A 13,383-nucleotide genomic window follows, 5' to 3' on the forward strand; every position below is an offset into this window, starting at 1 on the left:
CTGACTGAAACACGAGCAGCCAGGCCACTCACTTCTGGCCACACGGCAGAATGTGTGACCCCCGGGGGAGGGTTAAAACTCCCCCAACTGTGGAGGGTTGCTCTGTCACCTGTGCTTGATCAGCAGTGCCTGCGTTGGTTGATCAGGGCTGCCTTGAGCTGGTGGGTTTTCTGCCGACACTCATCTTTCTCCCTAATGGTAAACTACTGTTAGTTCAGCTTCATTGTCAGCAGTGTCATATGCTGGGAATGGTTTGCTAAGTCCTACAGAATACAAGACTGCATATTTCCACGTGCCAATTTTTGACACAAATAACTAATAACTAGATTTCCAGCTATCCGAGTGTGTGGTTCAAACATGTTATCATCTCTGCCCCTATTGCTAAAGCTGATGTATATATACAGCCCACCCTCCCCCAAATCATATTTTACTTTTGCTGAACACTTTGTTGCCATTTCTCAGTTCTTTAAGTGGAAGTATCTGGTGAACGTAGGCTGCAAGGTTTTCAATGTCTCTTAAGTAGCCTCCAAAATTTTGGAGACCCTGTGCATGGATGGCATTGGTTTAGGATCCAGGGGGGTGGCCTATTGTTCAGGACGACGTACGTGGGGAGTGGCAGAAATCTCCTCTGTAGAAGGCACCCCAGCAGCTTGATGTAGTGGCAATGGTCCTTGGACTCCTTCCTGGGGACCCCAGCTTCCCAGGCTGCCCTCTGCCCCTTACCAGCTAGCCTCTTCATGGAACCCAGGAGGGTCTGGGGACCCAGGTGCTCATGCATGCATACACACCCAGCACAGGACCTGGCTCAGGACATCTCCTCCAGTAAGCCTTACCTGCCCGGTCATACCCAATTCTAGCCCGTCCTTTCCTCTACACTTGAGGACTTAGTATATCTGTTTCCATTTATTCTTTTATTCTACTGAGGAAACAGAATCCTGGCTGGGTCAGAGTGAATTCTTTCTGCCCACGCTACGGTGGTAGACTTGAAATTTGTAACAAGGCCCATTCACACACATATACCCAATAGACACGATATACTGCGTTGGATGATTAAAGAAGCTAGGTCCAGAGAGGGTAAGCAACTTGTCAGAGGTCACAGAGCCAGGCCCCGGCTCAACGAGCTCCCTGTTAGATCACACTGCCTCCTGTTAATATGACTGTTGGTGGCCTATATCCTTAATTAGTGAACTAACCTGCCTCTTGTCATGGCCCCTGCAGATGCCAAAGGGACCATCCGGGAGATTGTCCTGCCTAAGGGTTTGGACCTGGACCGGCCCAAGCGGACCCGCACATCCTTCACGGCTGAGCAGCTGTACCGCCTGGAAATGGAGTTCCAGCGCTGCCAGTATGTGGTGGGCCGAGAGCGCACCGAGCTGGCCCGCCAGCTGAACCTCTCCGAGACCCAGGTAAGAGTGCAGGGCCAGGCCACTCCACCCCTGCCCTACAGCCTGGGAACTTCGTGGGGTGTGAGGCCTATGGGCTGCTGCAGGGAGACCCAGCTTTTGAGGAGTTCAGACACGCATTAGGGAAAGGCTTGGAGTTATAGGCAAACCAGAGCAATGAATATAGCGCTGACAAGAGAGAGCTGGCATATGCCAACAGGGGGCCTTCCAGATACGTCAGGCACTTTGGATGGAACATGGGAAAAGGCCAGAGAAATAGGAAGGAGGGGCATCCAGGATGCAGGGAGTTACTTGGGGCTGTTGGTGCGTGAGGGACCCTGCAGGAAAGGACGGTGAGGGGTTGGCTTGCTGGGAGCAAAGCTTCCAGGGAAGAGAAGAAATGATCCAAAATTGGATAGGGGACTTCTCATTTCCCCCTCCTGGGCTTCTCCCCATCCTCCGTACATGCCCTGCATCCCACTGTGCCTCAGAAGCTCTTGCTGGAGAGAAGGAGTCTGAACACCCCCTTTACTCAGGAATGCCTTCGCATTTTAACAATAATAAGCTTAACCCAAAGAAAAAGCTTTTGTAAAGTGAGCACCCCCTCTGCGCGAATGGAGGCATTTCAAGCTGGTAACAGCGACACATAATGATAACAATAATACTAATAATACCTAGTACTCACGGTGCGGAGGCAGGGCTCTAAGTGCTCTGCCTGCGGTAACTCACCAATGCCTCCCAACAACCCGATGATGTAGCTGCCTGTATTATCCCATTTTACAGAGGAGGAGAGGCTATGCCCAAGGTCATACAAAGAATACGCTCCAGAGCTAGGATTGGACAAGCAGTCTGGCATCTTTATGCCACCCGTAAACTGGCAACCATCCTGGGGCTTATAAAGAATGACTCGAGACCCTCAGTCAAGCAACAGCTCTGGTAGTTTAGCCTCATATATGGGGGAGCTCATGGATAGATGTATTACAGACATGACCAAAACAGGACTTACACAGGGTAGAGGCGAGGAAGGAGAGAGTGAGCAGGCAGACAGTCTGGAAGGGTGCGCTTCCTGGAGAAGGCTGTGGTGGGATATGCAGGGGTCCCTGCTGTGCCTGCTGCCGTGCTTCCCTTGGCACCCCCACTGCAATTCAGTCAGGACCGGCTGCTGTCCTGCGGGCCCAGGCCGTCTCCACCTGGACCTGTTGTCCGGCAGAGCCCCAAACAACACAGCAGATGGCCTGGGGCAGCGGGGGCCCTCCCTCCAGCGACACTCAGTCAGGAGGCTGGAAAGCCAGGCTCTGCCAGAGAGAGGGCTGCGGTGGCTGGGCCCGGCCAGAGCTCCTGGGGGGACATCAGGCATAGAGTCACCCCTCAGTACCTGCCCCTCTCGTCCTATCTGCCCTCTGCCTAGCCTAGTTTTGCCAGCACACTCTACCCTGAAACTTTGCTCTCCAAAGGCACCTCAGATGCCCAGGCCAGCAGCTCCTTCCCTGTCCTCATCTTTCCCCTGCCCTGCCCCCTATGCGCCCGACATTTATCTGCCCTTGGTGGTCAGGGCCAAGCCCCTCCTCTTCCAGGAAGACTTCTTGACTTCATCCCAAGAGACCCTTCCACATGTCTTGGTAAAGTGTGTGTGTGTGTGTGTGTGTGTGTGTGTGTGTGTGTGTACGTGGTGGGCACCAACTAGCACACACTTTCCAAGAACAAGAATGTGTCTGAAAGCCACATCTCCACTTCAGGCCTCCATGGGGAGCTCAGAACACAGCTGAGCTAACAGTGAGCCCTCAGTGAATCCTCAACTTACTGACTTGCTTACCACTCCCCTTTCTTTTTCCCCCGTCCCCGGGGTCTTACAGGTAACATATGGTACAGGAAACCTCTGTTGAGACCTTCCCCTATACCGGGCACTGCTCCAAGGGCTTGACGTGTCCTAACTCATTTATTCCTCTCACCACAATCTTATGGGATGGGAGTGAGGTTTTCTCCAGACAGCACTTCTGACACCAAATGTGTGGTGTTTTCTAACACCAACAGCAACCAAGTCCCCCTTTCTCAATCACCAACTGGTACTCAAACTATTCAATTCAATTCTGACACTGGCTCCTGGAGTTAGCACAGACACTATAGGTTACAGCTCAGTCTCACAGGACAGTCCCACATCAGATGCCAGTTGCATGTCCCTGGGGCCACCTGTACTTCCGACTGGTCAGCTGAAACATTGGGGGTTCCCTCGTCTTCCTCCTCGGGCTTGTCAATTTGTTGGAATGACTCACAGAACTCAGGAAAACACTTTACTTTCCTTTACTCGTTTATTGTAAAGGATACAACTCAGGGGGGCACCTGGGTGGCTCAGTTGGTTAAGCATCCAACTCTCGCTTTTGACTTAGGTCATGATTTTGCAGTTTGTGAATCTGAGCCCTGCACGAAGCTCTTAGCTGGTGGTGTGGAGCCTGCTTGGGATTCTCTCTCTCTCCCTCTCCCTCTGCCCCTCCCCCTGCTCTCTCAAAATAAAGGAATAAACTTAAAAAAAAAAGGATACAACTTAGAAATAGCCAAATTTTTGGGGTGGGAGGGAGAGAAATAGCCAATTGGAGAGATGCATACAGCAAGATGTTGGGGTGCAGGTGTTCAAGGAGCTTCTATACATTTTATGGATGTGCCACCCCCCAGAACTTCCTTGTGTTCAACCCAGAAGCTCTCTGAATCTCACTGTTCATGATTATTTATAACCCAGCCCCTCTCATCTCCCTGGGGAGCCAGGGTGGGGGTTCCAAACCTCTAATCACAGACGTGATCTTTTTGGAACCAGTGCACATCCTGAACTATATAAGGTCCACCCTGAGTCACCTTGTTAGCATAAACTCAGGTGTACTTTAAAGGGGCTTATTATGAATGACAAAGGGCACTCCTGTCACTCAGGAAATTCCAAGGGCTTTAGGGGCTCTGTATCAAGAATGAGGAACAAAAGTCAAATATGTACGTTTTAATTTTTTTTTAAGTAGGCTTCACACCCAATACAGATCCCAACACACAGTTTGAATTCATCACCCTGAGATCAAGACCTGAGCTGAGTTCAAGACCTGAGCTAAGATCAAGAGTGGGACACTTAACCAACTGAGTCACACAGGTGCCCCGAATATGTACACTTTTTCAATAACAGAATGCGGAACACCTGGGTGACTCAGCCAGCTGAGCCTCTGACTTGATTTCTGCTCAGGTCATAATCTCACAGTTTATGGGATTGGGCCTTGCGTCGGGTTCTGTGCACTGACAGAGTGGAGCCTGCTTGGGATTTTCTCTCTCTCTCTCTCTCTCTCTCTCTCTCTCTCTCTCTCTCTCTCCTTCTCTCTATACCTCTCCCGAAATTGTACTCTGTCTCTCCCTCTCAAAATTAATTAAATAAATAAATATTTTAAAAATACCAGAATAGGCCTTTATTATTTCTGTGTTAAAGAAAGGGAAACTGAGGCACAAAGAAATTAAATAACATGCTGAAAATTTAAAGCAGGAACATTTGGGGCACCTGGCTGGCTCAGTGGGTGGAACACATGACTCATGATCTCAGGATTGTGAGTTCGAGCCCCATGTTGGGCACAGAGATTACTTAAAAATAAAATATTAAAAAAATAAAAATAAAGCAGGCACATTCATTAGCTCACCAGATTAATCTTTATTAAAAGCTGGCTTTATGGGTACTATTATCCCCATTTCAGGAAACTCAGAAGGTTTATTAACTTGCCCTTGGTTATATAGCTAGAATTCTGTGGAATTCTCCATATATTCACCCATACGTTTGTTCAAAAATATTACTGCATACCTACTATATACTAGGTACTGTTCTAGGCACTGGGGATATATCAGAGAAAAAAATAGATCAGGCACCTAGCCTCAGGCAGCTTCCATTCTGCATGAGAAATACAAATAGCATTTATTTATTTTAATGTTTATTCTTCTTTTTTGAGAGAGAGAGAGAGACAGCGTGTGCGCGGGGGAGGGGCAGACAGAGAGGGAGACACAGAATCTGAAGTAGGCTCCAGGCTCTGAAGTGTCAGCACAGAGCCTGACGAGGGGCTTGAACTCACAAGCTGTGAGATCATGACCTGAGACAAAGTCAGACGCTTAACCAACTGAGTCACCCAGGTGCCCTGACAAATAGCATTCAAAAGAGTGATGAGAACTATGAGGCAGATAAAATGTGATATGATAGAGACTAGGAATCTTTGACTGGGGTCATCAGGAAAGGAGATGAATGACAGTGGGCTGAGGTGTGAATGACAGGGAAGAGACAGCCAGGACAAGCGCCAGAAGAGGAGTCAAGACACAGGGTAACAACTGTGAAGACCTGGAGGTGGGAACTAGCATAGAATATTCTGGAAGTGTCTGAAGGCCAGCGTGGCTGGAGTCGAAGCGTAATAGGGAAGGTAGGCGGCAGAGCATATAGTGTTTGGAGGCCATGATGAGGTGTTGAAGAGAGAGTGCCATGAGAGGACCAGCATTTTACAGAGCTCACTCTGGTCACCATCTGGAGAATGGTGAATGAGTGGATGAGGTGGGGGCCACTGCCATGTTGTCTTGAACTCTGAGTAATGGAGGAGAGAAGTGAACAGATCTGAGATGTCATCTAACTTGGAGATAGAACTGTTAGGACTCGTTCATCATGACTTACGTGCACAGGGCAAGGGAAAGAGAAATGGTTTGGGCTCGAACTGGTGAATGGTGAGAAGTGGTCAGTGATGCCATGTAACAGGTTGAGAAAGCTGGGGAGGAGCAGGAAGGTGGGAGAGGAATCTGGAGTTTTGTTTTGCATCAGTTCAGTTTGAGATCCAAGTGGAGATGTCAGGAAGGTATGTCAGATATTTCTCCGGGGGCTGGTGTTTCTCTGATTTTACCTAGGAGTCTTGGTCAGGCCTCTTTTGTGGGAAAGGTAAGAGATTCCTTCAAGTGTGCTCAAATAATAGAGGGACTCCTAAGGGATAGAACAGGAGGCACAATCTTGTGTAAGTCCAAGAACAGGGACCACGGTGTAGCCAGGCCTCCTAGGGACCGACCAAAAGCTGAAGACCATGTTGGATCCCAGGACTTCAACATCACATGCAGCTCTCCCCCTAGTGCTCTCCTGAATATGCCCCCAACTGCTCTCCAAGTGATTGCCTCCCTCTCTGTGTCCACTTCTCTTCCTCCTGCCAACCAGCATCTTTACCCCCTTCCTGGACATCAAGAGGGTCCTAATCCAGACAGAGAAAATGAGAACTTACTCAGGACCCGTTCTCACTCCATATCTCTTCCTTAACCACTATGTGCCCAGTTAAGTTGTCTGCATTTTTATTATTTTTTTAATGCTTATTTTTATTTTGAGAGAGAGGGGGTGGTAGAGACAGAGTGAGAGAGTGGGGGAGGGGCATACAGAGAGAGAGAGAGAGAGAGAGAGAGAGAGAGAATGAGAGAGAGAGAGAATCCCAAGTAGGCCCCACACTGTCAGTGCAGAGCTCCATGTGGGGCTCGAACTCACAAACAGTGAGATCATGACCTGAGCCGGAATCAAGAGTCAGATGCTTAACCGGAGCCACCCAGGTGCCCCAAGTTGTCTGCACTTTTAATGAGAACCCCCCTTATAGGACCTGGTGCGCAGAACCATGAAGCCTTCCCTTCCCACCACTTACAAAGTTCTGCAGGCTGAAGTGTCCTTCGGATATACGGACAGGGACCCAGGCAGAATGCAACTGATCTCTGGGCCTGGCCTTGCCCAGACCCCCAGGCTGTGCATTACAGGGAGGCCCTAGAGTGCAAGGAAGGGGTCTCAGAGGGATCTAGTTCTTGGACACACCAGAATAACTCCCACCCCCCACCCCAGAGTGGCATGTGCTCTTCTCCATATCTGAGAACAAGGATAGTCCCACTTAGTCTAGTTCTCCTTGTTTTTATACTTTATCACCCTGCTTTGTTTCAAGGAAAACATGTGGTGCTTAATTAAAGCAGTGTTTCTCAAAGTATGGCCTGCGGACCACTTATATGTAGGACCCCTGGGGTTCTCATTAAAATACAGATTCCAGCTTAGATTCCATGCTCAGCCCCCAGGCTCCAGTCAGAGTTTCTAGGAAAGACCTGACAACCTCTATATTAACCTCTGTATAACCTCAAACTAGATTGACCACATTAACCACATTGCTTAAAAGACTTCAGTGTCTCCAGGCACTTTGCTAAATCCATGATTATAGCTCATTGAGTGATTACAACAAACCTATGAGGAGGCATGATTATAATCCCCATTTTACAGATAAGGAAACTGAGGTACAGAAAGGTTAAGGAACTTGCCCCATGCCATTCCAACTAATTAATGAGAGAACCATAATTGACTCCAGGTTTGACCTCAGGATCTTTTCCACTATCTTGTTTGCTACTTCTACCAAAACACTTACTGTCTTGTAACACTTACTGACCTGTCCATTTTCCCCACTACTGGTGTCTGAGACCCATAGAGTTTTAGGTATTCCTGTTTTTTCAGCACCTGGCAATGCCTACACCTATTGGATGCTTGCTGTTCATGTGTTGTATGAATGACCACGGTCAGAGCAGGAAACAAGAAAAGAAGATGTGGCAATAGAGGAAGGAAAGGTGGGAGGCTGGCCCCAGGACTCCCCTCATTCTGCTGGCATGAGGGACTTTTTTAAGGCCAGGCTCCCAGGATCCAGGCTGAGGACAAACTGCCAAGTCCCAATACTGACAGCATCACCACTTGGCTTGGATAAGAGCAGCTCTGATTCTTCAGCAATTGTCCTCAGCCCCTTACCCATCACCTCTTCCCCAAGATGGCTTCTTCCAGAACAGCAGAATAGGCGGTACCTTCCAGATTACAAAAACCAGGGCCATCCCAGATACACAAGTGCCATTCATAGGAATGTGCCCACAGTCACAGGAAGCAGCCTCTTAGAGATTCATGCCATCTCCAAATCAACAAGGAGCTTGGGATTTAACACCAACCATGAGCCCAAAGAGGGTGATGGATGATCTCCCAGAAAATACCTCCCTAGTCCGGGCAGCCAGTTGAAAACCATGGCTCATGGACCACGGTGTGGTCTGGCAAGGAATTAGAGGGTGAAAGGTACCAAGCATTCACTGAGTTCCAGGGGAACCAGGAGAGGGAGGAGGCAAGATGCAGCCCACAGGAAGACCACAGAAGGGCACCAAGAAGACAAGCGGAGGCCAAAGCCTCCGAAAGTGTGCTTCTGGATAGCACCCTGGCCTACCCAGCATGCAAATGAACTGGGCCTTGAAGGACCTGTACCCAGATTTAACCCTGAGAGAGGGTATCCCCTGTGGTGGAACTGAAAGCTTCCTGGAGGAGAGGAGGGATGAGCCCAGAGGCTTTGAGCCCGTCTCTCACTCAGTTTGTCCCTTGTTTGGTGAGCCTTATGAATCAGCCCTTTAGGGACTATGGGACTCATGGTAGGAGGTAGACAGGCAGGGTGCCTCTCCCCAACCCTTGCAGTTCTAGCACCTTCCATCACAGTTCACAGATTACAATCACACACAGAACTTAAAAAAAAAAAAAAAAAAAAGGATACATAGGCCCCTCCCCCTAGAGATTTAGTGAGTAGGCATGTGGCATGGGCATTGGGATTTTGAAAAACATGACTCCAGATAATTTTAAAATGCAGCCCAGATTGACAAGCCCCAATGTAGCCCATAAGGGCCCAAGACATAGGCCTGCCAGATCCCAGCCCCTGCCTCACTTCCTCTCCAGGAGCCTCCTCCTCCCAGAGCCAGCCACATCCACCCTATCTTGTACCCCTGGAGCTGCAGAAGGACAAGACACTTTGCAAAAGCTTTGTCATTCCTTATTGGTCACACTCCTTATTACTGCCACTCCCTTTGTTGCTGGGAGTGGGTTAATGCCACCATCCCACTGGACCCTCAGCTTCCCCAGGACAGGAATCATGACTTCTGGGCCTGTCCTCTCCCACTAGTTCAGAGCTGTGAACAGAGAAGGGAGCAATAAATGATGACTCCAATTCAGGGTGGGCCAGGCACCACGTGAGGCCCTCTACCTGGACTTCCTTATCTGATCCCTGCGACAGCCCAGGTATTTTTGTCCCCATTTTTGAGATGAGAAACTGAGGCTGGGGAGTTCGTGGGGTGGTGCCTAGGTCCTAAAAGGGTGGCTGCTCACTGAGGCAGAGAAGCCAGGGGGGCTTCCCAGCAGGGGAGGGAATGCAACCACACGCAGAGCCACTTTCCCAAGGATCTGGTGGGAGAAGCAACTGAGTTCCGGGAGTGACAAACATAGAGGGTTTTCTTCTTTCCAAACGCTTCCTTCAACCATATTTGGCTGCCTGTCCCTTGGCCTTCCCTTACTGCTATTTCCTTCAAATGTCACCTCTTCAGAGAGGCTATGTTTACCACGCATTAATAAGCTAGTCCCCTCCCCGGCCACTCCCCTCTTTATCCTGCAGCCTTTTTCCAAACCAGTGCCTCTCAAAGGGTGGTTCTTGGGCTGCTGTGCACCCCGTTCTGTCCCCAGCAAACTCTTATCTGTCTAGGACAGGTTAAGTGCAGAGATGGAAGTAAGTGTAATCCATTTTCATTGTATTTGACAAAAACATTGGTCCACAACACACTGGAAAACTTTAAAAAGTGGTTCCTCGGCACAAATAATTTGAGAGATGCTGTTCAAAGCACTCAGAGCCACCTGACAGTCACGGCTGTTTGTTTTCATTTCCTGTGCACCATCCGCCTCCCTGTCTGTGCCGTCCCCTCCACATCAAGGATTCCCTCCACTCTCGTCACTGCTGATTCCCTGAGTCTAGAGCAGCACCCAGCAGGCAGCAGGCACTAGAGGGCGAGGGTCCCTTACTGGTTCACCCAGAGCAGGCTGGTGTGGAGAGACCTTAATGACACTCTGAATACTCTTCTTCCCCCTTTCACTCCACCCTTACTCCCCCCACTCTCTGTCCCCTTGCCCTCCACGCCCTTCCTCTTCTTTTCTCCTCCCACCTGACCCCACTTTGCTTTGCTTGTCCCCTCTCCCTTCCCGACACCCCTCCCTGTCCTCCACCCAAGGTGAAGGTCTGGTTCCAGAACCGCCGCACCAAGCAGAAGAAAGACCAGAGCAGAGACCTGGAGAAGCGGGCGTCCTCCTCGGCCTCCGAGGCCTTTGCCACATCCAACATCCTGCGGCTGCTGGAGCAGGGCCGGCTGCTGTCTGTGCCTAGGGCCCCCGGCCTCCTGGCGCTGACCCCTGGCCCATTGGGCCTGCCTGCCGGCCACAGGGGCACCTCACTGGGTGACCCCAGGAACTCCTCCCCGTGCCTCAACCCACTGACCTCAGCGTCGGCGTCCCCGCCCCTGCCACCCCCTCCACCGGCCCTCTGCTTTTCCACTGCCCCACTCCTGGACCTGTCTGCCTGCTATGAACTGGGCTCCTCGGCCTTCGCACCCTACAGCAGGCTAGAACGGAGAGTGGGCAGCCCCAGCGGCAGCGGCGGTGACAAGAAAGCCAACATTTAAGCCTCCACCTCCCTGCCACACCAGTCCCCAAGCACGGCACCACCCCTGCCTCCCCTGCCCCATGGACTGCCCTGAGCAGGCTCCCAGAGAGGCGGGCAGCCTCACATCTGGCCCCACCTGCCTTTCAACTCAGAGACTGTTGCCCAGAAGGCCTTGGTCCCGCAGCTTGTGTGTGCGAGTGCAGTGTGCGTGTGTGTGCCTCTCACTGAAATAAAAGGAAAACAATGACAAGAAGGGAAACAGAGTCTCCACAGCACCACCACTGCCCCTCGATCCCATCCCTCCCTCTCCTCACCGGGAAGGAAAATGGGCTGAGCCAGGAGACCTCTAATGGGAGGGAGCAAAAACTGGAGCCATGTTCACAGTTACGGGGGATGGGGTACCAGGCTCCTACTCCCAATTAGAGCTTCTGCCTGGGCATTGCAAAGCCCATGACAGCCACATGGACGCTTCTGCTGGTTAAGCATTGCTCTTTGCAAGGTCCTCTTCGAAACATAAAAATATTTGAAAGGTAGAAATGTCAAATTCTTCAAGAGGGTAGACAATGACAGGTGCCTGGGTGGCTCAGTTGGTTAGGCCAGGCTGTTAAGCAACTCTTGGTTTCGGCTCAGGTCATGATCTCATGGTTCAAGAGGTCCAGCCCCACACTGGGTACCCTCCCTCCCCCTCACCCCAACAGCATGGAACCTGCCTGGGATTCTCTCTCTCCCTCTCTCTCTGCCCCTCCCTGGGCTTGCTTGCGTGCTCTCTCTCTCTCAAAGTAAATTACAAAAAAAAGGGGGGGCGCCTGGGTGACTCAGTCGGTTGAGCGACCGGCTTCGGCTCAGGTCACGATCTCACAGTTTGTGAGCTCGAGCCCCGCATCGGGCTTTGTGCTGATGGCTCAGAGCCTGGAGCCTGCTTCTGATTCTGTGTCTCCCTCTCTCTCTGTCCCTCCCCCACTCGTGCTCTGTCTCTCTCTGTCTCAGAAATAAACATTAAAAAAAAAAAAAAAGGAGGGCAGACGATGAAAGGTGAGATCAGGATCTAGAAGAGAGCCAGACAATGGATATAAGAGGTAAATCCAGGCAAGATCCCACATGCCTAAGAGGGCATGCTCATCACAATCCCCACAACACAAAGCACTTTTTTAAAAAAAATGTGGGTTTTTTCCCTCAAGTAAGACACTTGTATTTAACTTTTTGTTTTGCAATGACCGTGGATTTACAAGAGGTTACAAAGATACTTTAGAGAATTCCTTGTACCCTCCACCCAGTTTCCCCCAATGGTTACATCTTCCATAACCAAAGTGTAATATCAAAACCAGGAAATTGACATTGGCACTGTGTGTGTGTGAGTGTGTGTGAGTGTGTGTGTGTGTGTGTGTGTGTGTGTAGTTCCCTGTCATTTTGGCCCCTGTGTAAGATCTGTGGAACCGCCACTACGATCAAGATGTAGCACTGCCTATTACCACAAAGCTCTCCCCTTCATAGTCACCCCTGACCCACGAGACTTCTTTGAAAGAATGGAAATCGTGAGAGAGGGCCCAGGGACCAGAAATGGGTCCTCAAATCAGAGGCCAGAGGTGACATTTCAACTCCATTCGGGAAAAAAGACGGGCACAGTCTGTTCCAGTCTGCTCTTAGAAACACGTTTGGTTTCAGATTGGCTGTCCTTAGTCACCCAGACAGGGATCCCCAGACAACTGTGTTCCTCCCTTCCCTCTGCATTGGCAGTATAGTTTGGGGAGGTGCTTAGAAATGCCAGGACATCCTGAGTCTGGAATAAAACATGGGGTGACCAGGGGAGACCTTGGGTTCAGCCAGCCCCTAGTGTCTACCTTGCCTTGTCCAGCAGACCTGTGCCACACACAACTCCTTTAGCCACTCACACAAAGAGGGTTCCTCCATTTGTACTTTCTGTTCTGGGCTGAAAAATGTCAGGACAGACCTGCCCCATGAGACCGTACAGGTGAAATATAAAGAGGTAAGACAGAGTCCTCTGCCCAGATGGAGAGAGACCTGCCCTGCTTCCCTGGGAGTTCTGGATACTGTGAGAGAGAAAGGCTTAAAGAAACCCAAGTCTGATGCAGGAGACAAACTCAGTTCTTTTGGGGCTCAGAGCCTAGCAGCAGTGACAAGAGAGAATTCTCCAAAAGGACATGACAAAGGAAAGACACCACATATGTGGTGAATCAGGAGTGTTGAGAAGGCTTCCTGTAGGAGGTGGCACTGAAGTTGGCACAAGAATGATCCTCTATAGATGTTCAAAAAAAAAGGTGATGATTGAATTGTGCAGGGGAAGAATTATGTAGGTATGGTTAGGGCAAGGGGTACAGGGTGAGGGCAGGTCAGGGGGAGGGGGGGCCATAAGGAAAAGATGTGGAGAGAGGGCAGCCTGCCAGAAACTGCATGTGGTGGGGAGAACAGGATGAGATGTGGTATGGAGCAAGGGCCTGTGAGAGCGCCTGAGGTTCCAGGGGGAGGAGCTGAGTTCACACCAGCACCTCCCAGATCTGGAA

The 13,383-nt window shown here is 50.4% G+C and overlaps 1 protein-coding gene across 1 annotated transcript in view; it reads left to right on the plus strand.

The window, feature by feature from the left end:
• Positions 1 to 11,241, plus strand: part of VAX2 (ventral anterior homeobox 2) — a 29,063-nt gene extending 17,822 nt beyond the window's left edge. The window contains exons 2-3 of the mRNA XM_030310792.1: positions 1,219 to 1,406; positions 10,437 to 11,241. Coding sequence (XP_030166652.1) covers positions 1,219 to 1,406; positions 10,437 to 10,883 — 635 coding nt within the window. The 3' untranslated portion in view covers positions 10,884 to 11,241. The remainder of the gene's footprint in view (positions 1 to 1,218; positions 1,407 to 10,436) is intronic.
• The last annotated feature ends 2,142 nt before the right edge of the window (positions 11,242 to 13,383 follow it).

The sequence above is a fragment of the Lynx canadensis genome, chromosome A3 (assembly GCF_007474595.2).
Source record: "Lynx canadensis isolate LIC74 chromosome A3, mLynCan4.pri.v2, whole genome shotgun sequence".
Lineage (NCBI taxonomy): Eukaryota > Metazoa > Chordata > Mammalia > Carnivora > Felidae > Lynx > Lynx canadensis.